At 49.2% G+C, this 25,072-nt stretch overlaps 7 protein-coding genes across 7 annotated transcripts; 5 read left to right on the forward strand and 2 right to left on the reverse strand.

The window, feature by feature from the left end:
- Positions 1-346: 346 nt before the first annotated feature.
- Positions 347-8,560, reverse strand: K444DRAFT_638581 (ubiquitin C-terminal hydrolase-like protein; the record flags this gene model as incomplete). Its single annotated transcript, XM_024884279.1, has 14 exons — positions 347-441; positions 491-547; positions 601-2,735; positions 2,789-2,840; positions 2,886-3,452; positions 3,502-3,722; positions 3,771-3,877; positions 3,926-4,145; positions 4,202-4,499; positions 4,548-4,698; positions 4,750-4,908; positions 4,960-7,657; positions 7,708-7,867; positions 7,918-8,560. 14 exons carry the CDS (start codon positions 8,558-8,560, stop codon positions 347-349), a joined length of 7,563 nt encoding a protein of 2,520 aa, XP_024726445.1.
- Positions 8,561-9,323: 763 nt separating this feature from the next.
- K444DRAFT_670777 (uncharacterized protein) lies at positions 9,324-11,215 on the forward strand. Its single transcript, XM_024887671.1, has 3 exons — positions 9,324-9,528; positions 9,579-9,629; positions 9,730-11,215. Exons 1-3 carry the CDS (start codon positions 9,470-9,472, stop codon positions 10,721-10,723), a joined length of 1,104 nt encoding a protein of 367 aa, XP_024726446.1. The 5' UTR covers positions 9,324-9,469; the 3' UTR covers positions 10,724-11,215.
- A 228-nt stretch (positions 11,216-11,443) lies between these two features.
- Positions 11,444-13,743, forward strand: K444DRAFT_638583 (uncharacterized protein; the record flags this gene model as incomplete). The annotated part of the gene is made up of 3 exons (XM_024884280.1): positions 11,444-12,263; positions 12,312-12,374; positions 12,425-13,743. 3 exons carry the CDS (start codon positions 11,444-11,446, stop codon positions 13,741-13,743), a joined length of 2,202 nt encoding a protein of 733 aa, XP_024726447.1.
- Positions 13,744-13,894: 151 nt separating this feature from the next.
- Positions 13,895-14,464, forward strand: K444DRAFT_290293 (uncharacterized protein). Its single transcript, XM_024871647.1, has one exon. The coding sequence runs from the start codon at positions 14,045-14,047 to the stop codon at positions 14,348-14,350; it is 306 nt and encodes a 101-aa protein (XP_024726448.1). The 5' UTR covers positions 13,895-14,044; the 3' UTR covers positions 14,351-14,464.
- Positions 14,465-15,068: 604 nt separating this feature from the next.
- On the reverse strand, positions 15,069-16,123 carry K444DRAFT_622624 (uncharacterized protein). Its single transcript, XM_024882136.1, has 2 exons — positions 15,889-16,123; positions 15,069-15,749 (listed from the first exon to the last, which is right to left on the reverse strand). The coding sequence occupies exons 1-2, from the start codon at positions 16,072-16,074 to the stop codon at positions 15,432-15,434; spliced, it is 504 nt and encodes a 167-aa protein (XP_024726449.1). The 5' UTR covers positions 16,075-16,123; the 3' UTR covers positions 15,069-15,431.
- Positions 16,124-17,954: 1,831 nt separating this feature from the next.
- Positions 17,955-23,144, forward strand: K444DRAFT_670779 (DUF1709-domain-containing protein). The gene is made up of 6 exons (XM_024887672.1): positions 17,955-18,233; positions 18,317-18,436; positions 18,501-20,957; positions 21,075-21,447; positions 21,494-22,227; positions 22,280-23,144. The coding sequence occupies exons 1-6, from the start codon at positions 18,213-18,215 to the stop codon at positions 22,733-22,735; spliced, it is 4,161 nt and encodes a 1,386-aa protein (XP_024726450.1). The 5' UTR covers positions 17,955-18,212; the 3' UTR covers positions 22,736-23,144.
- A 432-nt stretch (positions 23,145-23,576) lies between these two features.
- On the forward strand, positions 23,577-24,755 carry K444DRAFT_622627 (uncharacterized protein). Its single transcript, XM_024882137.1, has 2 exons — positions 23,577-24,329; positions 24,398-24,755. Exons 1-2 carry the CDS (start codon positions 23,823-23,825, stop codon positions 24,545-24,547), a joined length of 657 nt encoding a protein of 218 aa, XP_024726451.1. The 5' UTR covers positions 23,577-23,822; the 3' UTR covers positions 24,548-24,755.
- Positions 24,756-25,072: the final 317 nt, after the last annotated feature.

Consider the following 25,072-nt stretch of genomic DNA (forward strand, 5'->3'; position numbering starts at 1 on the left):
GCAAGATAACGCCCCATCTAGTCCGAATTGCATAATCAAGTATTCTTGAGAAAACCCTCAGCAAAGCCCACCAGTTTGCCCATTGCTCTCGATGAGAATATGCCAAACTCATACCAATCTTGCCCGCACCAATCAAAGAAGTCATAAATGCAAAGAAAAGCCGCGTAGGCAGAATAATTAGCAATCCCAAAGTACGCCCGCATGCCATAAAGTACGCCTTTTTTGCGCCAGAGCTATCCCCAGGCGTCCAAGCCAGTTTATGTTTTGATTCCCCATTCGCTGCCGACGCCAAGCAAAACCACGAGAAGCAAAGCAAAGTCGTAAATTCGTTGCGAGTGAAGAGATATCATAGTGCTGCATCGTCGTCAGCTGGGCCGAGTTCGGCGACACTGTCCATGGGCTCGGATGAACCGTCGTAGTCTCCTTCTGAGCCGTCCCAGTCTGCAACAATTAGCGGTAGTTAACAAGTTGGGTATGCGGATATGCTTACCAGAAACCTCCTCATCAGCCTCCTCAACCATAATCTTCTTGATCGCTGGAAGAACAGCTAGATAGTCGTCAGCTACAATTTGGAAGAGAAAGGGTGGCTGAACAACTTACAGACAGACATCTCAGCGAATCGACGTGTCAGGTTATCCTTGCTGTCGAAATCGAAGAACTCTTGGCAAGCCTCGATCACAGTCTGGATATTTGCCAGCATTGCTCTGACCACCGTTTGACGTGGTTGAACATAGGTGTTTTGCAGGTAATCAAGACATGCAACTCCCAATTTTTGACCAACTTGCATCATCACCTTGATCTTTTCGCCCTCGTTTTCGTCCTCCAACACTGTGATTTCGATAGCGTCAGAGGTAGGCCTGAGTATGAACTCCTGAAGGAAGTCCTCCGTGTCAGCCCGAACGATAGTATCGTAGTACGTCAGCAGACCCGGGCCCCACTGGGTGGCCTGCTCAAGAAAGAACCTGTAGACTTCCTCTTTCTCCATATCGCTATGATCGTACTGCAGTTGCATGACCTCCTTGAAGAATTGTAGAAACTCCTTCCCCTCTGTGTTGTCAAGATGAGTCGCAACCTTGGTAACATGCATAACCATGTTTACGAGAGCTCTAGGCTCTCTCGAGTGTTGACAATAGGTCAGAGCTGCTTTGAGGAAGGGGCCACAAGGAGCTGAAGAGACAGTTCTTCTGATGCCATGGGTGATGGCTGCGAAGATGTTGAGGTCCAACGACTCCGGCCAATCAAGAAGGGCAATGATGAGAGCCTCTGTATCATAGTCATTCTGATGGATTTGGACAAGCTTTTCGACCACGATGTGGGCATTATTTCTTGTCCAGTGCTGCAGCAGCAAATGGCGCTCACTGACCGAAAGTGGAATCGGCATGTTATTCATCGCAATATCAATTCGGTCATCGTCATCGGCAACGGTGTCAATCGAGGCATCGCAAGTATCGACGAGCCTGTATAGAAGTGTAATCACACTCTCGAATGACACTGGGCGTGTCGCAATCCGCTTAGAGATGATATTGAGCATCCTCGAATACTGAGGGCTGATTGGCAACTGCACGTCTGCACTGACCATCTCTAGTGTGCGGCGAAGGTAGCCAGCATCTAAAAGCAGAGTCGCTTCGCACTTTCCCATCTTAGCGATACTAGCGAGGAGGCCAAAGTACTCGGGCCAAGCACGACAATTGGAGTGGAATATGTCCCAAAGTCTGTTGACGGCTTTCACAACCCGCTGGATCAATTGTGGGTCGCTTCCTTCCAATTCATCGGCGTCTACCTCGTCATCATCGCCAAAGCCATATGCGTACGGCGCATCCGCATTGACTTTGTTCAGAGCGGCAATAATCGATGCAGCGATTTCGTTCCGGACTAAGGCATCAGGGTTTCGGAGAAGTAACATACGAAGAGTCTCGGGAAGATCACAGTACCACTCTAGATAGTCGCGGCTGCATTCTGCGCATTGATGACAGATGTGACGTAGTGCTACCATGAAAGTTGGAAAATCCGGAAGATCCTTGGTTCGAGCGATGACTTGATCTAGGTGATTGAGCGAAGCAGTCAAAGCGAGCTTTTCCAGAGTATGCGATTGAGAGCATTGACCACCATTGATCTGTTTGACATGGGAGAGCATCTTCGTAACAAAGTTGGCATGTGACGGATCGTATAGACAGTACTTGCGCATCAAAAGCTCGTTCTCCATAGCGATGTGATTGGACAGTCGAGAGGGTATTGGTAAGCGTAACGGACTTGCCAATCCTGAGCGTTCCAAGCCTTGCTTCTGTACTGCAAGCTCCGAAGATCGCTGGTAGAACAACATGTATGCACTCCAGCTCTTGTCGTACTGGATGTTGCCTCCGTCGACGGGGCCGCGGTAGTCTGGACCTCCAAAGCAACTATTCTCCATCTGATTCGGGTCCCACGGGGTGACACAGTCATCATTGAACTCAATCCAATTCTCCTTGACTCCGTTTGATGGTCTCTCGCGGATGAAAGAATAATAGTGACCTGACTCTGCGGTTCCAGAATGAACAAGGATGCCCACTAGCTCAAAGATATCTTCTGGCGTCTCCTCGGGATTGTCCATCAGGTGCTCCACTTTGTAAGGCCTCATGTCAATCTTCGTTGGGAAGGAGAAATGGTCATTGATCTTGCTGCGTTGGAGAGTTCGTAGATTAAAGTCGAATCGCTTCAAATGGAAGATCAGATTGTCTGGAATGTCTTTCAGACATGCCCTATCGAATTAAATTAGCTTTGGTGAACTTGAAAGACCAAAAATGATAGGTACCTCTTAACGGCATCGACGTGGCGGTCACAGCCAGAACATTTGTATTTGTTATCTAAACCATTAGTTTGTTTTCAAACAATCATCCGGGAATTCTCACCTCCTTCCATGATCTCACCATCGACATAAGCTTGAAGACTTTCTTGAAGACTGCTCTTCCCCTTGATGTCACATTGAATAGCGGAGAACGGTTCCAAACGTTCAGAGATGTGCGAGCATTCCTTCGACTTGACCTGTTGCACAAGCTGGCCGCCATAGAAAGATCTAAATTTGCGCTTTGCATCTGGAGCCAATATTTGACTCTCCCAGCGATCAAAGAGCAAATTATAGAATTCGTCCACATCCATCTGGACAGTAACATCAATTTGAGTTTCCTCATAGGTTCGAATAGAGTTGGCAAGGTTTGCGGGGTCAACAAATCGTCGATAACTATTTTGCATGTAGCTGAATAGGTTTTGTGTTTCGGAAAGAAGCTTTTGAGATGCTCCACCGTCAGCCACATGAGCATTCAGCATGAAATCCCGGAAGGGGATATTCATGAAGAGCTGTGTGAAGAGGGAATTGAGGTAGCACGTGTTCGAGAGGTTGCGGAGACCAACATAACCGGTATGAGATCTGATAGCTTTGCTTCGGTCAAATTGGAAGCCCAAGTCGTAAACATAAGGGCCTGTTGGATTATCAGCAATGTACAAACCATATGATGAGGAGTGACATACCATCCTCAATCGCAGCATACGGAACTAGTACCGCCAACTGTACCAGGATGTTTCTGTACTGTGCTTCGTCATCCTTCACTAGATAGAAGATGGTTTCCGTCAATGTGCGCCTAGTCAGTGGGTTGAGGAGAGGAATTCTTGGGACAATGATGTCGTCCTCGTCCTCGTCCACTGAGAGATCAGGGAAAAGGTGGTGGCGAAACAAAGCACTTCCGATTGTGCTACTAATGTCAGCTCGTGCAACCTATGGTTCGGCTTGAGAAATTTACCTGCAGGACATAAGCTTCTGGGAGGTCTTCGCCAGGGCTGTTGCATCGAACAAGAGATTTGCAAGTCCTTGGGCCACCAAATCAATGCTTTCCGGATGGCCAACACTCTGCAAAATAGTCAGTAGAATCGACAAGTACGAGATAGGGTTGCCGACCTCTTGGCAGTTGTGATTCAGTAACAAACCACCCCACTGCTTTACACAATCCTCCAGATCCAGGAAGTCGGTTGAAGTTTCGGCAAGTCTCTTGAATAATGTGTGGGCTAGGCTGAAAATTTCTTCACACTGGTACGGGTATAGAACGGCTTCGATGATCAATGACTCAATCATTGGCCAGAAAGCAACCACAAAGCTTGTCGTGGAGACTTGAGCGAGACTGGAAATGTATTAGTTGCCGCCAAAGTAGAGACTTAATAAAAATCCGGATCTTACCTCGGACTGAAGGTGCATTTGCTCATGATATGCTTAGCAACGCTCTTTCTGATGAGAGGACGAGGATCTTCCAAAAGAAGCTCCCGCAGCAATGTGTTGCTGCCGAGATGTGAAGCAAAGTGACCCCAAAGCTCTGGATTATGAATAGAAGCTTCTAGGATTGCTTCAAATGCTCTCCAGGTCAGATGTACCGAATTCTGTGACGATTGAATCCCCTTTGCATCGTGCAATAATTGTAAGAGGCGTTGAAGAAGAATTTCGTTCAGATAGGGAGCAATGGATGCTGGTGGTATGGGTTCTACACATGATTAGCACACTGTATCGAAGTATTTCTGGGTTCATATACCCTTCAGAAAGTGGACAAGGCAGTCAATGAGGTGCAGGGCAAGACAATCCCTCAAGTCGTCACTGGCACAATGATCTAAGACATCTCGATCTGAGAGTGCGGCAACAATCAGGGAAACAGCTCTCGTAAGTGCAGTCTCATTCACACTTCCCTATTTGAAATTAGCTAGTTGTCCTAGCTGACGCAAGTATGCAGAACTAACCTTTTGCGTCTGGCCAACAATATACTCCTTCAGCGCATGGATTGCATAGAGAGACTTGAATGGTTGGCCGAGCGGGAAGATTTCAGAATGTAGTGTGTCGGTGTCAAAATCTCTCAGCAATCGTTCGTAGACTGGGAATTTGACCAAGAAGTAGTAAATCTTCGGCAAAGAGTTAGTATGTTGTAGGAGGGGTGGAAGATGTAATCGTACCTCTTGAGCCACCTTTTCATGCATGCTGAGATAGCCCCATAAGTCATCAAAGTGCTTCATAATCTCGTTTTCGAGAGTTGGCTTCGTCCCATTAAGGTGGATTGGGATTCCATCCGAGTCTTCGCGGCGCTGGATAAGGACGAGACCGTTCAGGTTGAGATCATCCAAAGACTTGCATACTTCGATTTCGTCGGGGTCAAATTCCTTGCCACCGCAGTATACTTTGTAGTTCTTGAATCCGGTGACCTTTTGGAGACTAGCGAATAGAGCTGCAGCTGTATTCAACTTTCCGAGTGTCAAACTCTTGACCTCTGTGTGTTTGTTGCCATCAAAGGATTGATACTTAACAGTCAGAGGTTCGCCTGCGACGTCGGTCGTCGTAATTGTCGTCAGCGATCTTGCTTTAGGAGTAGCAAACTGCGGCTTGGATTGGTAGGCACGTAAAAACTCTCGCAATACGGCCAACGATCGGGCAAAAATCTTCTCCTGCTCCTGAAATTGGTCTTCTGATGCCACAATCACCATTCCCTCATCGGATCCACTCGATGCGCCATCACTGAAAGTCTTCAACTTAGAAGCAGCTGTCTTCAACTGATCCAAACAACGATCAACCAACGCTAGATGGATGCTTCTTGCTTTTGCTCGTGGCAATGCCAAAATGAGTGAATGGTCGACGTAGACCTCCACAAGAATGTTGATGGCAGCCGCATCAATGGTGTTTGGTGGGGCGGTCAAGATCATGCGCCAAAGTTGCTCCAGTGCCTGAGATTCAAAGGTCCGGTCTTCTGCAATAAAGTCAGGTCGGATCTCGTCTAGCCAAGCAACTATGGCTTCTCTTGCAAAATCCAGAGCTCCGGTGGTAAAGCAATGTGGAGGGAGTTTTGGGAGGTAGTCCCGGTAGCACGACGCAATGAAGACGTTTTTGGTCGAGGATTTCTTTGTCGCGCTATTGAGAATTAACCAAGATGAATTGCGCTCGATAATAGACTTCGATCCGCTGCTGACGAGAACGTTCCAGAGTCGTTTGCCAAGATCTGGATTAATTGTGGCTGGTTCGTGAATAATGAGAGACATCAGTAATTCACGGCGGGCATTGCCAGCAGGGCTGTTTCTCGCCGTAGAATGACGATCTGCGGCAACAGCAGACTCCAATTCCTCAACCACCAGTTGTGTTAGGCTGTGGTCGTTGCACAGTCTTCGCAGGTCTGGATTATTTTGCCGGAGAAGTGCATTGATAACGCATATGCTTCCCGGTGCCGTAGGGGTTCTACTCGAGATATCCTCTAGGCAGCTGAGATAGATAGCAGTGCGAGCTTCAGGTCCTGGACCCTGCTGAAGCAGCTCTCGCAATCGGCTAGCTGCAAAGGCTTGTATCTCAGGATATCCTGTGGGGCATTCGGGGGAGATGATCGAGGACTCGCGGATGAGTCGTACACACAAATCGTAAGGCGGAGCTCCAAGATAATGAACTTGATCGGACATCGCTTTAACCACAAGATCTTTGAATAGGTTTTGACTAAACTCCCGCATCGGAACAGTGAAGGACTCAATGGGGACATCGCACACCTTCTTGCAAAGGTAGAGGAGAGAGCGATAATCGTATAAGTTCAGGCAACGCATGACCATTCGCAGGATAGCCTCTACCACTCTAGGATCCTGGCTGGTCATGACAGTCTGCCAGATCTTATCGGTCTGAGCCGACTTGTAGGTCTTTGTGACAATCAAGAACCCGAGGATGTTGTTACTCTCATTGATGATTTCTGGGTGAGATCCAATGCCAACAATGTAGTCAACAAGTTGATTTTCAAGGACAAATTCAGCAAAATACAGGAGTATTGGGCTGGAACTTGGATCCGGTCCCTTGTTGCGTTGATATAACTCGAGCAAATCCGAACACATTGTTGTGACCCCAATCACACGCAACTGCATTTGCGCTGAAGTGATAAGCTTCTTCAATATGGTGAACTTCCATTCTTTGGATATGACCGTTGGAAATTGTTTTCGAACTAGCATAGTATGCTGACGTCGCTTGGTCTCAAGGAGGTCGCGGGCTGCGGAAACTTCCTGGCTTATGGCAACCTTCAAGAAGAGTGGTAGGTTATACAAGTGAGCAGCCGCAGCATCTTGGCTCAGGAAGGTAACGTGTTTATCAATTATGGTCTCCAGACCAGCGGACATAAGGGTGTAAAAGTCGTACCCTTGGGATATCTTTTGCCGAGCAGCTTGGTTGATTTGTGGGTGTTGTTGATCTCCATCCTCGATATTCGCAGCTGCATCAATAAAGAGCTTGCAAGCGATTCGACAAGGATCGGTGAAGGTGTCAACCACCTTTGGATTGCGTGACATAAAGTTCAACTGCCCTCGGACGAGCTTAGTCAGAGCCAAGATGGTGCCTCCTTCGGTCTGAAAGCTGTCGGACATCAGAGCAGCATCATCATCCCAATTCCACGAGTAATGCGTCTCGAGATTGCGGCCAATGTGCGAATGTTCCTCTTTTCGGAGCAGAAAGCTGAAGGCGCAAAGGTAGACACGAGATCCAAGATCCGGCTCCTGATCATTGTTCGCCCGCGCATAGTACTCCAATGTTCGGACATCCATGGCCAAAAATTTACCAGCAAGTCGAGCAAATTGGCAGAGCATTTCAGTCAGCGCCTGGCGACTCTCGCGGCTCTTACGAAGGAAGTCTCCAAAGAAGCGGCTTAAGAAGTCAGCAAGAGATTCCGGAGGACTAGGAAGAAGGAGGCTCACCTGCGATAACTCAAAGCCCATATTAAATCCGGAAGGACACCCCAGAATTCCCGATGCTTAGCATACGTTCGATAGAACGACTCGAGATCTTGGTTCGCAAGTAGGTATTGCTCAATCCAATCACGGATCTTGCAAAAGGCTATATCGTCATCAATCGCATCTGCGGAAGTCAATAATTGTAGGTTACATATTGGTATTGGATCCACGTACCATATTGAAGAAATCTAGCAAGTCTACCGATCGTATTGGCCAGTGTTTCTCCTTCAGCATTGTATGGGAAGTTTAACATAGGATCGAGATAGACAGGATCATCGTTGATGATGGCCACCGGCGGGTCATCGTTGATGAACTCCAAATCATCGACAAGCTCAACTTGTGGACTTCCTATTGGGGATGCAGAAGATGATGGAGTTTCTATTGGTGGGATAGTGGATAGTGCATCGCTCTCTGATTCAACGCTGATGCGGGTACCAGCATCGTCTGCCGCATGTACCATCTTGGAGGGAGTTGACGGAGATGGCGGAGAGGAGGGTATGGCTTCGAGAGGTCGGTTGGTTCGCAGGTTTATGGTGACTCGACTCGAGGTTGGCTCTGTAGGTGGTTGTTCGGAAGGCTCTCGCGTAGGGGTGGAAGGAGGAGGGTCAGCTTCAGCCTTGGGATTTTCTTCTCGCAGCAACATTGAATCCGGCACAACGTCCGTATCCCGAGCTGTGTCCACCGACCGACTCCGTGATCCTCCGTTGGAGACTCGCTGTCGTTTTCGCGAAACTTGCTCGGTGACGTCGTCGAAGGGGTTTGGGCGTCCTGAGCAAGGCTCTGAGGAAATCGCACGTTCTCGCCGAGCCTCATCCATTTGGCAGGTACGCTAGGCAACTGCTTCGGGGAGTGTCGTGAGCAGTAATAGCCCTGCAGCTGAAGAGCTCAGAAGCTGATCAAGAGGGATGGCATAAGGTGAGGAAGCCCATGAGGTTGACGGGTTTTAGGCGAGAGGGAAAAGGTCGGAGAAGCTTTTGGAGGGGTATCTGGTGTCAGAGGAGCCCTTTGGTAGGTGTGCAGATGGCAGATGCAGATCTAGAAGTAATTCTGGGGGTGTGGCCAGGCCAGCTGCATGGAAGCATCCAGGACAATTTTGAAGATGGGTTGTGAAGCTCTCGACTTCAGAATTGCTTATCGAAGAGCTTCCCCCTCCACGAACTCAACGCGTTACCGACTAACATCGACGCTAACGCAAAGGGGTAAGGCGGGGCTGTCAAACAGGTAAGCGAGCAAACCAGACAAGAGACTTCCAGGCTGCAAGATGGACATACAAAGCAGCATTGATTATCAAAGTCGGACATTTGTCTATCGTACTTGGGCAGAGGTCTTTAATATTCTAGAATATGCATGATATTTAAAGAGAGCAGTGGTCTATTGAACGTGTGATAACGTAGAGGAATATAAGATAGGGAGTATTTGAAATGTCCAACTTGGCTTGGGATATTGAGGAGTGCCGCTTGGTGGAGGTGATGCCGAGACGATCAATTGATGCACCGAATCGCCATAAATTATTGGCGGATGTTATCGGATGTCGTGCCAGGGCAAACATAAGAAAGCGACACACCATCGAAGACTACACTCTCAATTCTTTAAGGGGAAATCAATTGAAGTCTGCCCTGATACTTCGTGATGTCCTGGTCCCATTTACCTAGGTCCACTCCACAAACGAAAGCCTGCCGAAAATAAATTTCGCCGATCGGCAACCTGCTGCCTGCGTCATCCAGCCATGGCCACTAAACCAAAGACCATCTTTCAGTCTGAATCCCCTTTCACAGAGATAAAATGGTATGTTGACACAATAGTTGATTATAGAACGTGAAATTAACGTGTTTTAGGCCCGAAATCTCGCCCCAGAACCAGGACATGATCCTAGAGCTTCTCTGCAGGTACATAGAACATTCCATCCCCAGCATCGACCCACAATGGCACAGTCATTGTTTATTCATCTATCAAAGAAGACCAGATAGTCTGACCAGTGTTTCACAGCCTCTTATCACCGATTGGCCAATACCAAACAACCAACACCACGCCATCGAAAGGCAAGAGAAGTAAGAAGCGGAAGAGGAAGGAAGACAAGTTGAAAGGAGAGGAATCGGATTTTCCGAGACCTCCGCCACTAGAAATTTCTTCATTTGTTGTGGTTGGCTTGAACAGTATTACTCGAAGTCTAGAAACCTTGTCGCAGAAGTCAAAGGCGTTGAGAAACGTTGACTGCGAGAAGAATGATGCTGGTCGAGGTCCACAGTCTCCGAAGCCAGCAGCTGAGAGCAAGATCGATGCTGGTCAAGTCTCCCAGCGTCCCGCATCTGAAGCAAATGCCGAGGGTTTAAATATCTCTGAAAAGCCCCTCAATGGTGCTGGCCAATATATATCGCCTGGCTCCTCTGCAGAAAAGAGCGAAAAGAGAACTGGTGGCCAAACTTCGCACCCTCTGGCGTCGGGAGCGAAGCATCAAGCTTTGAACGACGCTGAAAAGCCTCCGGAACTTGCTGCTCAGAACATGCAATCCTCCATCTCCGAGGAAAAGAGCGAGAAGAGCGACACTACGCAGCTTCCAGCTTCTGAAGATATAGGCGAGACTGCAAAGGAGCTTCTCGTTGAGGATGTTCATCGTCATTTCTCTGCCATTTTCGTCACTCAAGCATCGCAGCCACCAATTTTACGTGCGCATCTACCTCAACTCGTTACCACTGCGTCTCTTGCAAATCCGGAGCTACCGGTCACGAGACTTGTCCAACTCCCAAAGGGCTGCGAGGCCCGACTCTCCGAAGCTCTTGCTCTTCCCAGAGTCTCTTTCATTGGTATACTGGATGGTGCTCCACATTCTAAGTCGCTTGTAGATCTTGCTCGAGAGTGTGTGCCTGTTATAGAGATACCCTGGCTAGAAGAGGCAAAGAAGTCTGAGTATCTGCCTCTGAAGATCAATGCTATCGAGAGCTTTGTACATGTAGCAGCAAAGAAAGTGGAGAAGTCAGCTTGAGGGGCTTTCTCAGGCATCAACGAACAATATGGACTAATAGAAATCGGCTCCTCTTTACTTGAATCTCTTCCTGCAGTCATTGAACATTGGCCATGAGGTGTCTGCTCAAAGTGAAGCAGTCCCGTGACTTGCACGTGCGAGGCACGTGTTCACCTTTGAATTGACACTTCGGTGCGTTGAAGAGACCAGTTGAGATCAAAGATGAATGTCAATTGGTCATTGCCATCATAGAGGCCTTTCAATTTTGCCTTGCCTTGCCTTGCCTTGCCTTGCCTTGCCTTTGTTGTGCTGCCCCAATCGTGCTGAGGTGCTGATAGTCTCAACTAAAGAGGCAAGTTGGCGATGTCAACAACAGCCCATCAGACCGTTTTGACCAAACATCCCCGCTAGCCTCAACTACCCCTCTTTGAAATCAGCAAATAAGGTCACTCGAATTTAGGTTTAGTCAGAAAAGCGGATCCCATTGTTCTGAAGCCATTCGGAGGATCTGGCGGTTCACTGTTTTGTCACATCAAGCCGCCGATATCACCCTTCCACGCTTTTCCTTTCAATTACAAAATTTCCCCCATAACAACCTTTCCATCCCAACACCTTCCTCCTTCAGCACTCTTTTTTCAACACTCCACCCTCCCTTCGCACCTTCTGCATCCCCTGAATTGCGTTCAACCCTACATCACTTTCAATCCACGCATCCACGCATCTTGATCGATCTACGCCATTATGGCTTCATTCAGCGGTGGAGGTGGTGGCTTTGGCGGCCCTAGAGGTCTTCCCCAAGGGGTGACCCAGGCACAATTAGACGAAATCAAGTCCTTCAATGCAGGTTTGACTCAGGCTGGGAACAAGTCCCGTCCCCTTCGTTCTCGCGGCAGTGGTCTCAACCGTGGCCTTGGATCTGGTATTTCACCAGGCCGCGGTGGAAGCTATAGCGCGTCCAGCACTCCTCGCTCTGGCAGCGGTGCTGGATATGGTGGCGGAGCCTCTTACAGCGTTGGACCAAGCACTCCATTGCCAATTGCAAAGCCGACTGCTCGAGAAGCAGCTCCAGTTCATCTTCGAGGCCGCGTCGATGTCTCCAAGACCCGATGGGCCAAGTTGGACGACAGTGGAGCCGGTACTTTGGGTAGTCATACTATCGGTCCCTTGAACTCTGTAGCAACTCCTCCCAAGTCTCGCAGCAGATCTCCGACTCGCAGCTCCATCTTGACCACCCAATGTTCTCAGCCAAGCCCGCCAAAGCTTCAGGAGCAGCGAGTTCCTACCTTCCAACCATTGCAAAATGTCGAGCAAGGCCAGGTTACGCAAGATCCTCAATCGACCCCACCAACGTTCCAGCAACAGCCAGCTCCAGTTTTCCAAACTTCGCAGAATGTCGAGCCAGGTCAAAATTCAGTCAGTCGCATTCCGACCCCACCAGGTCGTGTACGTATTGTCAGCAACTGGAGCCCTGATGATCCTTCGAAGCCATTCATTCCGGCACATCTTCGTCAGGATTCCTGCCGCAAGGCTCTCGAGGATATCTCCAAGATGACAGGTCGTCGTAAGTTCTCCCTCCAACCTGGATCCTACTTCTTCTAACAACCTCCAGCATACTTGGAGATCACTTCCGATGGCATGTCGATTCCTGCTCATCCTTCTCATCTTATCAACAGTATGTTGATGATCTTGTCTTGCCACCCATTCTGTACTGACTTGATACAGTGACAAGTCCTGGTTCCACCCTCGCCCCTGTTCCCGTACGCCGTCAGGCGGATGTCGATCAACAAAACTGGCTCAACTTGGTCAGCAACAAAAAGCAAGGCACCGAGGCGAACTCGTCTGTTGATGCGCCCGACATGGCTGGTAACACAAGCATGACCAATAATACCGCAAATGCGCAGCCAATGCTCTTCGAGTCTCGATGGGCACCTGCTGTTGACACGGCTCAATCAAACGGTTTTGCTTTCGCGTTCTCTGCTACTCCGGCACCTTCAGCACCGACAACTTCTGGATGGGGAGCCTCTGTTCAACAGACTGCGTTTCAATCTCAGCCCACTCTTGCTAAAACTGGCGGTGGATGGGATACTGCGGGCACAACTCGATGGGCTCAATTGCAACTGGATGCTGGTTCTGGCAGCGGAACTCTGACTCAGGCTGCTGGTTTCGGATCGGCCCCAGTTCCTCCATCCAACACGGGTGATTTTAGTAACACAACTCCGACTCAAGGTGGCTTTTGTTGGGGTACGGCTCCTACTGCTCCTGTTCAGAAGGCTCAGGCTGCTTCTGGATGGGGTCAGCAAACTATAGCTGCGGCTCAACCTATTCCTGCGAACAACGGTGGTTGGGATAATGGAGTTCCTGCCCAGAATCCTGATACTCTTGCCCCTACTTCTGGCCATACTCGGATTCCATCACAATCTACGTCGGATGTTGAGATGACTGGCGGCAATTCCTTACTGGACACACCAGTCGGTGAGCTCAACCTCTCAAATGATCCTATGAACCAGGTGTTAAATGCAATGCCATCTCTGGCGGATTCTCAATGGGCTACGCCAAGTTGGAATGCACCAAATGCACCCGCTACTGCCTCTGGTCGTCAGTCTCAGGGCCATGCCCAAATTTCTACATCCAACCGCCCATTCGAGACTGGCAGACAACCCTTGTCCGAGACCGCTCCAGGCGGCTTCTCGTACAACAATACGCAAATCAACCAAACCCATGCGACTCCAGGCAGTGGCTGGCCAAACTCCACTATTCCTCCACAAGCTCAGCCTTTTGCTGCTCCCTTCAATGTCGCTGAGTTCAACAATCGTGTGACACAGGAGCTCATGCAGGTTTCTAGGAGTGGTAGCACTCTTGCTCAACCTGCTCAGCCTTTGCAACCTGTTCAGCGACCTCAACCTGCTGGTTACGGTCCACCACACCTCCGGAATGCTCCACAGGGTGTCAACCGAACCATTCCAGGCCGGCCAACTGAAAACGCTCCACCAAAGAAGGAGGACAAGGTCCAATACCTGAAGGACTCTCGGTGGGCTCACTGAAAGCAAGTTTTTCTGCCATTCCACAGAAGAATTTACTGACAATCAAAAGTGGGTTTTGCAAGGGGAATATCGAGCATCGTCTCAGCCTTCGCTTTTATCAGCGGCTGATATTTTCGAGCTCGACAACTCTTCTTGTACAGTACCAATGCACATATTTTGTCGATGCAGATCGGATACGACTAAGACAGTGCCGCAGTGAAAACTTTGGGTGTTCTCGCGGTCACTATTATTCGCTTCTGATCTTCTGGCAGCTTTTCATTCTGCAACAAAAGCATCTTTTGCGTTGCTGACCGATCAATAAATGGTGTTTATCTTCTTTCTGTTTTTCATTCATGAGCATGGCGTTGCGGACGCCAAAAGCTTGCATACTTTCACGCATTGGTCGGCGTTCGGTATTCATCCTGGATGCATGTTCGCGCACGTCACGGAGGATCTGCAGGTTTTCTCTCTACCAATTGCATGCATTTATGGGAGTTCGGTCACGGATGCAATGTTCACGCATGGTGTGGCGGAATTGCTTGCAAATTTCCCGTCGATTGCACGCACATGCTGCGAATACCCTGCTGCCTTTTCTTTTCTTTTCCAAAAATGGCGAGCATGGCGATGAGACATGAGAGTCAGATAGCTGTGGCCAGAGGGGGATGTAACTAGCTCAGCACTCTGATAGCAATGAATCAAGACACATAAAATAAATGTCCGATGACCCAAACTTCATTGAGACGGAAACAAGAGATTCGGGCTTCAAGCCAGTAACTTACACAACAATTGCAGTATTTTCATTTCACCCTTTCCTCTGCCAAATAACACAGACTTGTGCACCCCTCATCAAAGACCCCTCACGTCATCATTTTACACCGCCCTCATTAGACGTTAGCTTTTATCAAGGTATCACACGATACCTCTTCTCACACTCGTGAAAGATCTGATGCAAAATAACATATTAGAGAAGGAACAGGAGATATTTGAAAATAATTTCCTAGTCGCCTCAATTCATTGCATAGGAGCCTCATTCTAAACTAATAAGTTCCTCGGGAACGACGCTGATATATCGCAAATGCCGATCGTTTCACGCGGCGTCTTCGGGGCAGACAATGATTCATTTCCCGAAGACTTTTGTTTGTTGATCGTATGGGGCGAGAGGCTTTCTGACGGCTTTCAGTTAGGAAGGAAGGGGATGTGGTTGTTGACCTTAAGGTTCTTTATGGCAGGGAAGGGGCGAGGAATGATTCAGATTGAACTGCAAATGGAAATTGACAGGGATGCTGGGAATTGTTCTTGATAGTTTGAAAAAGAGTTTAATTGCATGATGAAATATCATCTAACTTCTTCCGAACTTGTTCACAGGGCAAAGAGTGATTCTAACAATGACTCTTCGAAGCTATAAAATTTGAGAGAAACGTTGTCGTTCAAGCTCAGTGAGTTGCTCCGCAGATATCGATTCATCAGGTACCTTGCTGTGCGGTAAGGCAAGACGCCACACCCCGTCCTTTAAAACCGCCATCGAGATCCCACTGCTCTAGTGTATTTTCAACTGATCCTCAGTAGCATGATGTTCAGATCTCATGTGTTTCCGCCAATGATCTTTCCTACTCCACCCGAGCGTCCGGCAACGCAACTTTTCGGGCTTCAACGAGTCCTGGCAAAAGTCGAGAGGATAGAAGTACTTGATAGTGGTGTTGTGTACGCTGTTATCGTGCCTCGCAAGATCCTTCCGAGTTGGGAAGCCTTTGTTGCACTGATGACATTTTGCTGGGCGAATGTGATGCTTTTGGTGGCCGTTGGAAAATAATGAGATCCTGGTCAGGTATGAGGAGTAGAAAATACTGACCGGAGCCCACAACGCCGGGGAACATTTTCTTGAAAACCTCTTGCCCGTGCCCTAGCTGCATATATATGGTGGAGGTGGACCTGAAACTACGGTTGGGAAGCTCTTTGACCAGTGTATTGTGGTACGTTGCGTATTTGCCCACCTCGACTCTGTCCCAGGGAGTATTTTGAAGCTGTGACTAGTAGGATGATCTTAGTATGAGTTGATCGTTGAGATTGACAGAACGACGCTTTGAATTTGTAATGTCTCAACGGTGAATGTGTGACTGTGCTGATGAGAAGGGAATGAAACAGGGAGAAATCCGGAAGCAAGCTTACTCCTTTCCTGACCCGAGCACAAAACAAGGTTGTGGAGGAACCCAACCAAATGTGCGGGCTCCAGTACAAGTAGGCCTCCTTCCCCCCTCGGGATTCATTTGAAAGTTCGACCTTTGTCCACTCATAGGTTACCTCCAACCAAGACACCCGGCATGAACTCCACACGCACATTGGCTCGAAAGCCATAGCTGACTGGCACTATGCCCATGCCCTTGCCCTCACCCTCACCCTCGCCACCGCCTTCACTGGTGTCGCCTGCCTCATTCTTTCAGCAACCCTCGGCCAATGAAACTCATTATCACGTGGGACTCCATGGCTCAGCTGAAGCCTGATGAGTCCCCTACCCTTTTAATTTACTTATTAGATAAAGGGCCTCGATTTACAATCTCTCGCCGAGCGCCATACCACTTCTGGATGCCGCTGCGGTGAGCAATGTCCTCCGAACTGGAGAGAGAGCCCCAGCCGCACAGGACGAACCGAACAACCAAGCTCTATGTCAATTTGGTCACGAATATGGAGCAATATTGCCATACGCTATCGGCAATGAAAGTCCAGGTTTTGCGGGTGCTGTTAATCTCCTCTCGTCGAGTTCTCATGCTACCAATAGTCCTTTACAGAATCCTCCACATGGAGATATTCAGAAGGGAGACGGAAGCTGCGATCCAGATATTCTCGAATCAGATCATCGCGAATTGCAAGACGAGACTCCCATATGGCCTCGAATTACTTTGCCAGACCGCATGTCCACACTTTCCATCGGCCACCAGAGGGAGTTCACCGTCGGTAGTAATCCTTCGGAGCAGGAAGCCATTCTCTCAAGCTTCATCGCGAATTGCTTGAATGCCCAGGAAAGTTCGGGCGATCCAGCCATTGCGCCTTCTAACTACCTTGACTGACCAACGACACTTAATAGCCTAGCTACTCACAAATAGCTTCGGTTTCTACAATCCATCTCTGATGCCAGCTCAAACCATGATGCAGCCGCAACTATACCCCTGCATAATCTCAGGCAGAACGCTCAGCTCCCTGATGAATGTTCCTGCTCCCCAGCGTGCACCGCGCCCATTATGCACAGAAACATTTGCTCCCCGTAGCGATCTCAAACGACACTAGCAGTCGGTTCATCTTGGCATTAAGTACCATTGCGATAACGGGGCAGGCTATTCCAACAAAGGTGGAAAGAGATATTGCCGTCTCAAGAAACTGCGAGCTTATCAGAGGGAGAAGCATGGGTTTGCTTGGTCCTAAATGTACTCTTGAGATGCTGAGCTTGAGAAGTGAGGTGGAGAAGGACAATGAGATGAGAGATTGCTAAGAGGGGGGGAAAAGTTTCGTCTGCGTTCGTACACTCATTGTACTTCCAGAAGCAGCTTTTACTTTGAATGCAGTTGTTTGATCTTTGTTAAATTCCCTTTGATGCTCGTTGCCTCGAATAAACTTTGGTTGACAGAATTGAGCGTCGGATGAATATGAGCGCCGATTTTGCGGCGGGGAGAAGGGTTTTGAAAGCATTGGAAAGCGTGGGCGGATCACTTTTGAGAAGGGTCAGCATACCCTTCTCGTTGCGCTTAAGCTAGTGCTGCTGTACCTGGGTAGTCTTCATGGATGCAGCATTGCCGGGCCGATATCAACACCTGCAGACAGACTAGAAAGTGACATTACGCCCAAATTGACCTTAGCGAGGTGGTGCCCTGATCATAAACACTCGTAACTCTCATTTGGTCTTGCAAGACAACTGGACTTGCTCGACTTACCTCCTCAGCAGCAAAGAAATGAGCAGAAATCAGGGGCTTTGCAAACAAGGCACACTGGGTGTGGCGTGAGGCCATCTACAGCCTTGAAGGAGGCAACTAAAAAAGCTAAACAGGACCCGAACAGGGCCAGCTTGACAAGTTTTAGCCTGATATCAAGAGACTTGAAGATTCTCGAGCCATGTTCACGTGCGGAAACGAGGTTTCAGATTGCGCCAACGCTAGTGGTTGCTACAGGCAACGCGTGGAGCCCCAAACAACCCTCATCAAAGCCCGCTCGTCCACAACTGGTCATAACTTCGCACATATCACCACCGTCACCAGCATTTGCTGAGCGCCATTCTCTTCCGCTTTTACTGTGCACTTCTTGCGCAGCAGTGACTTTTGAAGATACTTTGAATTCATTGCGATTGCCTTTCCTCCACTCGCTACTTGACGCGCATTCCTCGCGTTGCAAGGTCAACACTGCAGCCGTCTTTCCATGCCATACTACATCGAGCGACACCTATTCTAAGAATAACAGATCTGTGTCTCAGGGCCTAGAGAAGTACAGCTGGCAGAGCAGCCGCAAAGATGGCTTCGCCTTCGCAGCCGGTGAGAATCCAATGGCTGCGGGTTGTTTACTTTGAATAAACAGCCTGTCGTGCTCCCTCGAAGGGGTGACTGACTACTAACAGGTTCATCCTCTGCGCATCCAGAAGGGAACTCCATCGCCCACGAAGCTTCCGCGACCTCTGTCTGAGCTTGCGCCTACTGAGAAGAGGAGAAACTCGCCCAGTTACAATCAAGCCACAAAGGTAGGACTCGTCAATCGTCAATCGTCAGCCTTCGGAGATTTAAATGCTAATTTTGACCACGCAGAAGATGGTTCTCAACACGGACTCATCCCCGTTTCAGTCGTCCCCGTTCAATTCGGAGAGCGCTTCCTCACCACGACTCTTCTGGCAAGGCCGCGAACCAACAACGCCCAATCGATTTAACTCGGAGAACTTGTTTGCTGGCAGAGAAACATCGCCGTCTCCCACCCGAAGATCCTCGATCGAACGACTGCAGCGAGCTTCACGAGTCAAGAATAGCAATATGTTCGCCCGCGAACAGAAGCAAGAGTATGACCCAACATCGGTGCCGGCAATCGAACGACCTCTCGCAAAGCAGCTACAAGGAAATGCGTATGGGGGAGCGGGATTTGACGGGCTGCGTTCAGCAGAGCGCGGAAATCCTTTCGGTCACCACAGAAATGAGAGCAAGAGCCACATCCCACTTTATAGTCCCACACAAACCCCACTCAAGGGCAGCACCGCAAACGGGTTACACTCACCCAGCAAAGACCAAATCTCCCCCACAAAATCATCACTAGCTACGGGACGATTCAATGGCAAGTCCAGCTTTGATTCAGAGAATGGGGCGTGGAACGAGGACCCTTCAGGCGATGAGCGCCAATTGCCACCTGGCCGAACTCTTCACCGACATGCCAAGAGCGTCACCTTCGATGCAGCCCCTCCTCAAGTCAACGAGTACGAGATGGCTACGCCAGATATGTCATCTATTGGCACCGGGTCACGCGAAAATAGCTATGATTCTGGTGAGGATGAAGACGAGGACAGCTACAACCGTGGTGATTCGGTCGAGGAAGATGATAGTTTTGATGCATCACTTGAGGATACGGATAAAACACCCGTTGTTGGACCCGATGATTGGAGACATGCTACTCCTGAGCATAACAATGCGACCATGTCAGGGAAACTTGAAGACCCATTCAGTGGACCTGAAGGGAGCCCAATGCCGGATGTTCGACCATCGTCTGCCACAGGAAGACCTGCAACAACTCGCACCAATTCAGCAGAAAATAGACCTCTGCCACCTCTACCCGGTATGAGCCAGCGTAAACGCAGTGGCTCTGCTTCCTCGGTTGGTCTTTCTGCGGCTGCAGAACGGGCCACTAACTCCCCAAGGAACTTGCCTTCCCCTCCACCAGCAGCTTCAGTCAGCAAGTCTGATATCCAAGGCATGAGTGGTGGGAAAATGTCCTTGGAAGAGAGACTCCGCTTGATGATGATCCAAGATGAGGACAAGCCGAAGACAGAGGCGGAAAAGCAGCGAGAACGCCGTATGAGACGCGGAGGTCCGAAGGAGCGAAGCAGTGCCACCCCTGAACGGGAACCCATCAATATCCACGAAGATGAAGACACCCTGGATGATCTTCCTGATTTAGGCACGTACCAACTACCTCCTCGCATTTCGAGAGAGTCTATCTTGCGCAAGGTCAATGGTGGCTCTGACGCATTTCCCCGGGATTCGGAATACAACTTCTCATCTCCCATGCCCAGCTCAAGCCCTGAGCGACAACTGCCTCTGGATCCTGATACTCCTATCCCTTCTACTGAGGACCAATCCATTCTCGAGAATGACGACAGCGTAATCATCAAGCGGGACCCAGGAGAAGAGGACGAAGATGAGGTTGACGTCTATTCTATTCCGGATATGTATCAACGCACAGAGTCGCGACTTGAGGATTACAATCAACAAGATGGCGAAGATGACACTGATAGACGGTACTCCGATTCGACGCCTTCAAACCCAGTTGCACAATTGCAATCGAACAGTGCTTCTGAGGATGATGGCCCACCAACCCCGCGCCAGAACAGCCCACAGCAGAACTCATCAGAAGATCCCGTCAAAACTGGAAATAGAGGCTCACTCCCAGAATTCACTGGCTTTCTGACTAACAATGACTTTGGCTTGAGCTTGCAATCATACATGACGCCTTCTCCACCCCTACCGAAAGGTGCTCAGTCGAACGAGGCACCCAATATGTCTCACGCGCAAGCATACTTGCAGCGTCCAGAAACACCGGAGGAACGACCAATGCCAACATCAAGACCTGAATATGATGGATCTGGTTGGGGCCCTGAGGAAGATGACGAATTTGAAGTTGGGACTCCAGACTCCGTGATTCGTCACAATTTCGAGCCATCTCCTGCCCGTGACTCTCCAAGCATTCCTGAGCAAATTGCAACAATCAAAGCGTCTTCTGGCTCGAAACTGAAGACGCGTCCATCAGCTACACCATCAGATCTCATGGCCATGCGAGAGTTAAGGCGCAATGTCAGTGGCGAGAAACCTTCCGTCCCTCCGATTCCAGAACGCCATCGCAACCGCCCTCTCAGCGTGGAACGAGAATTCGAAGAATCTCCAAACGACGAAGGAGGAGTTGAGAGACATTCAAGCTTCAAGAAAAGATCCTTGACTCTGGACATTGGCAACGATCTCGGTCTGAGTCTTGATCAAGATTTCGACCGGGTGATCGAAACCCAAAAGGTTGTGTTTGACCTATCTTCTTCAAATTCGACTTGCTTCAACAACAATGGACAAGCGTCTAGCTCCAGCGACATTCCTCTGTATCAAGTATATGCTAACATAACTCCTCGAAAACAGCGCGGATATTTAATGAGACAGAATACCAAGCTCGTGGTAGCGAGCAGTGACATCGATACTGGAGATGACAACCGCTTCACTCGCTCGTGCGGTAATTCTCCTGTGAAGAAGGATCGTCCACAGTCTTGGACAGTCGAGCCATGGAACGGCCAGATGCGCAAGAACAGCATGCGTGATAGGTCAAGTCCTCGCAAGAAACCTGCATCTGGCCCAATGCCTCCAATGCCTGGTCAAGACAGCAACGTCACTGGACTGGGGATAGTGACCGAGGAAGCCAGCGTTGCCGAACCTGTTCCAGAAGAGGGTGCTGAACGAGGACGACTTTTCGTGAAAGTGATTGGGGTGAAAGACCTTGACTTGCCTTTACCAAAGAGTATGTATAGATGCAACCCAGCCTTGATAGTGACTGACATTTCTAGATGAACAATCGTGGTTCAGTTTGACCCTGGATAACGGCGTGCACTGTGTCACTACAGCATGGTTGGAGCTTGGAAGAAATGCCCCAATTGGCCAAGAATTTGAACTTGTTGTTCCCAATGAGCTTGAGTTCCAGTTGACTCTCAACGCCAAGCTGGTGAAGCCGGCCCCAAAGCGTGTGCCTGAGTCTCCAACAAAGTCTCATAAGTCAAGCAAAGCATCTACCTTCAGCCGCGTTTTTGCATCACCGAAGAAGCGGAAGGAGCTGGAAATGAGGCAGAAGGAAGAACAGCAGCGAATTGCTCAACAGAAACAGCAAGACGCAGTAGCGAAGAGAATTTCTGTTCAGCCCACAGCTTGGGATTTGCTATCACCGCTGGCTGCTGAGGATGGAAGCTTTGGTCGATCATATGTCTGTCTCAAAGATCACGAGGCTCGCTGCTACGGACGTCCTTACGTTGTCGATGTTGCCTGCTTCAACGAATGGGCGACTGAAGAAGCCAATCATGCGTCCAGCGTCAAGAGCAAGCGTGGAAATACTGTCGTCCAACGACGAGCTCCTTACAAGGTGGCAAAGCTTGAACTACAACTTTTGTTCGTCCCCAAGCCCAAGGGTGCTACTGATGGTGACATGCCAAAGAGCATGAACTCCTGCATTCGAGAGATGAAGGAGGCCGAGCTGGCGCTTGCACGGAATTGGGAAGGCCACTTGAGTCAGCAGGGTGGTGATTGTCCTGTAAGTTCGGAATGAGCCTCGAGCCAGAAAGTTCCTACTAACACTTAATCAGTACTGGCGCCGTCGCTACTTCAAGCTCGTTGGAAGCAAGCTCACCGCTTACCACGAGTCTACCCGGCAGCCTCGTGCCACAATCAATCTTGCCAATGCTTCCAAGCTCATTGACGATCGTCGCGCTCTTACTCAGAAAGAGACCAGTGGAAAAGGAGGTAAGCGACGCAAGTCTGGTTTCGCAGAAGAAGAGGAAGGCTACATGTTCGTCGAAGAAGGCTTCCGTATTCGCTTCAACAATGGCGAGGTCATCGATTTCTACGCCGATACAGCAACTGACAAAGAAGGCTGGATGAAAGTTCTCGATGCTTGCGTTGGTAAAGAGGGAGAAAATGCGAAGGGGGGTTGGTGTAACTTGGTCCTCAAGCGCGAGGAGAGCTTGAGAAGAAGAAACGAGCCAGGAACTGCCCGAAAGACGTCAAGAAATCATCAACGGACAAAGAGCATGATTATTTGAATTGAGACGGCAACGATTGATTTTTGATGAATAATGTCGGCATGGCTTACGATCCACGATGTTGTTTCAACGTTTTCTCTTCGATCATGGCTCCAGGCCCCCGTCCGGCTTTATATGATATGGACTTCGCAGTCAGCTTGTCTTCCAGCCCTGGCGGCGTCTATTTACATACACAACATTCCTTGAGGGATATGTTCTTTGTCAAAGTAGATTGAAGAGTTTCACAAGGCGGTGAGAAAGAGAGAAGTCATGGTGTCGTATTGTGCTATAGGGTGCGTTTGAGGCGTAATTACTTGCTTTCTTGTTGTTTGGGTTAAGGAATGGATTGGTCTGTTCTTGTATACTGGACGATGAGGAAGGATAATGAAAGCATTAAACTATTCGGTGCGCAAGTGCAATTGATTTTCTCACCTCGAACACAGACTTCGCATTTGATGCCGTTCAGAAATAACCCACCCAGGGGGTATATTTCCGAGCAGACATTCTCCACCAATTGGACAGGAGAAAGGATTTGTTATTGTCCTGGTGTCGCGTAAGAAGGAGAAAATCTTACCAAGGTTAGTTCATTCTCACACCAGAGTCACTTATTTCGTACGAATCTACAGAATAATTTTCAGCCATGCCGTCCCCCCTCCTCAAATACGAACTTTGCTTGGGTCGATTGGCCCAGCTGCAAGCATCTCATGCAATGTTCCAGGGAAGCTTCAGGGTTGCATTTATGCATAATTCGCAGTGGGCCACCTCGTGGCACACCACCTCGTACCCACACGCCCCACTGATTGGGTATACTACCCCGCAACTGTTTCTGACATCAGAAGGTTAACTCGTTGTCGTGTGCCACCAAGACCCTTCGATACGAGGAAACATTGAATCTCTCCGATGATGACCACCAAGAGGTTCCAATCCCACTTCGTAGCTCGAAGTCAGCACATCGTGCAGGATCGGGCCATGCGGCGCAAGAGCATTAAACCTGATCCTGCCACGATACAGCCCGCTCGAATCCGCCTTTGAACAAACAATCACTCGTTACTGATATCGTATACAAAAGAAAGAAGTCAAGGCTCTTGAGTCAAACATCAGACCGAGCATGCAATTCTCTATACTCGCTACCATTGCGGTGCTCGCCAGCAGCACCTTTGCCTGGGACAAGTTTTCAGGGACCAGCATCACCACACGGCCAACCGGAACCTGCTACACGATAACCCAAACCAACCCACCAGCTTGCACGGAATCCATCACACTCCCGGACGGGTGCGCGACCCTAGAGTGCCTCGAGCTCAGAACTATCACGCAGTCCTGCGGCTGCGATTCCATCTTCACGGCCGACGAGTGCGTCACCACTTGTCCCTCGACGAAATGCCCGGTCTCGTACATTACCGTGCATCCACCGTGCCTGATGTCTCCGCCGTATAGCTACAGTAACACGACGGTCACGACGACGGTCACGGGTATCACGACGCTGACGGCGTGTCCGGCGACTTGCACGTGCTCAGGACAGAAGACGACTTGGTCTGGTGGCAATGGGCCGTTTACGTGTACCAAGAAGCCGAGTTGTACGGCGCAGTTGCCGGGGGGTGGCACGACTACTATTACGGTGAGTGAAGAATGAAGAAAAGGGGCAAGGGGGAAGTTTTGAGGGGAAGGGAGCTAATGATAGTGTAGGGTACAACGGTTGTGAGCAGGACTGGACCGACGCCCACAAGTAGCATAGGTCCGACACTGCTGCCCGGCTCGAGTGATGGGAAGAAGAGGAGTGAGATCGTGAGTGGCGGGCTTCTGGCGGGGTTGCTGGGGATGCTGGCCTTTTTGTGAGGTTTGAGATGGAGAATGGGGAGCGAAAGAAAGGTTGAAAGATTGAGTAAGTGTAGAAGGAAAGGAGATTTGTGAGATGGGTGTATTGAGTAGAGTTTCTGAGGGAGTACATATTAATTTGGGTGGGCATCTTCTCTACTAACCTAACTACGATATATGTCTTACATGCAAATGGATCAAATCTACAAAGACTCGAAGTCAAATTCATTTGCCCTTTTATATTTCACGTCCATATCATTTGAACGGATTGGTGTTGTCCTCCTTACCAAGATTAATGTGCCATTCTTTTCGAAATCTCAATATAACTTAAAAGTAAGTTTGGAACTAAACTCTTTCATTACAAGTCCATGGAAGGCCTTTGTATGAGATCACCGACAGAAATGTTGAAGTCTTCAACCAAAGGAGACACGTGATCAGCATCCTGTGTTCGAAATCCAATTCTCATTGTCCACAAAACAATGACGTGGAATTCAATATGTTGAATAAAAATACATTCGAAACTCGATGGCACTCACTCGATTTGGG

Source organism: Hyaloscypha bicolor, assembly GCF_002865645.1.
Source record: "Hyaloscypha bicolor E unplaced genomic scaffold K444scaffold_190, whole genome shotgun sequence".
NCBI lineage: Eukaryota > Fungi > Ascomycota > Leotiomycetes > Helotiales > Hyaloscyphaceae > Hyaloscypha > Hyaloscypha bicolor.